Source organism: Eimeria mitis, genomic scaffold, assembly GCF_000499745.2.
Source record: "Eimeria mitis Houghton genomic scaffold, Emh_scaff2554, whole genome shotgun sequence".
NCBI classification, from domain to species: Eukaryota; Apicomplexa; class Conoidasida; order Eucoccidiorida; family Eimeriidae; genus Eimeria; species Eimeria mitis.
In genome coordinates this window covers 5,724-7,168 of record NW_024015149.1, presented here as the reverse complement: position 1 = coordinate 7,168, position 1,445 = coordinate 5,724, and the positions used below count along the sequence as shown (strand labels likewise).

At 52.6% G+C, this 1,445-nt stretch overlaps 1 protein-coding gene across 1 annotated transcript; it reads right to left on the bottom strand.

Annotated features, from left to right (window-relative positions):
- Positions 1 to 845: 845 nt before the first annotated feature.
- Positions 846 to 1,445, bottom strand: EMH_0055490 (uncharacterized protein; the record flags this gene model as incomplete). The annotated part of the gene is made up of 3 exons (XM_038022448.1): positions 846 to 1,043; positions 1,150 to 1,247; positions 1,373 to 1,445. The coding sequence occupies 3 exons, from the start codon at positions 1,443 to 1,445 to the stop codon at positions 846 to 848; spliced, it is 369 nt and encodes a 122-aa protein (XP_037878302.1).

Sequence of the window (1,445 nt, the reverse complement as noted above, 5' to 3'; positions counted from 1 at the left end):
GTCCGCTTCACTATATAGGGAGTTTGTGGCTTTAGCTGATGAGTCCGGTTTGCCTTGTAGCAGTGAAGTGGTGAAGACACAGGGCAGAAGAGGGAATGCTGGACTATACAAGTCGCAATATCAGCTGCTTTTGTTTGGCTGTGAGAAACTCCTCTACGGCAGGCCAGCTAAGAGGAGTTTGGGGCATTAGGGATAATGGAGTCCTGGGAACGTGATCCCACTATCGTCGATGGATGCACTAAGCAATGAGCGCATCTCAGTGTCTCGTGCCATCAAGGACAACAGAAACGCAGAGAAATACCCAAACTGTGGGACCTAGTAGGGATCCAGGTTCTCTCACACGATGGGGTGTTGTGAATCCATAAAAATTGACGTACTGCGTATAGCGCTTGCTCTCTGGCCTTAATCAAGCGCAGAAGCTAGCTGTAATGCAGGTAGAGAGTTAAAGCAAGAGTTTCCCTAATTGAGCTGACCACCTTAACCTATCCCCAGACCCACTGGGAGTTGAGATGAGGGCCTGGGTGTTGCGGGGAGGAGGCAGCCTGAAGCGGAGTTGCAGCGCACCTCCCTGCGGCTGGTAGTGCAAGCCAGCCTCACGCCTGCACACAAGAAAGCTTCAGAGAAGGTTTCTTTGTTGCATGTTTTACCTCTGAATGTACTTATAGAACGTTTGCATGCGGTTACACACAACGTACAAAGGCCAAGTGAAGGCTACTGCGCTCACTCATGCTACATCTGCCTCTCTATCGGTGAAAAGCAAGCCCTCTTGCGCCGATTGCCATGTTCAATGTTGTAGGGCTGCACCATGTCTCCTGCTGCTCGCGCTGCCGGTCCCCTTTTGGATGCTACTTGCCGTGCAGTACATCCTCCAACCCTCCACCGCGGCAACCAACTGCTGCTGCTGTGCCGGTACAAGGGCATCGTGCTCCTCTGGTGCTGGATATGGTTTGCTGTTGCTTGAGCGGCTGTTCCTGGTGCTTCTGCTGCTCGAGCAGCGGCTCCGGGTGCTGCTGCGGCTGCTGCTGACCTCGCTGTTGCTGCTCCTGATGATGGTAAGATAAAGAAATAGTTAGAGGGGCAGCATATATCTTCAATATAGAATCGTTTCTATAGATGAAGGCATTTAGCGCATCAGTTGCCGCATCTGACTCGAACGGGCTCAACCATCCCCGCCGGTGCCTGGCCACCCTCTGGACAACCTGAGTCGCTAGAGCAATCAGTGTGGACGTAGAGCACGTGGAAAGGAACTGTAAAACAAAACGAATAACCGAGCCGTCAGAGTGAAACTGCAGGGTCCGGACCTCCTACGGAGGAAGAGATGCAGGCGTTTGCAAATGGGCGAAGGATTAGCTGCTTTCAGCGCCAATCGCACTCTCTTCGTGGCGTTGAGAGGTTGCGTCACAGAAGGCAATAGTCGAGAAGCTGCCATAGCTCAATAGCGGCAT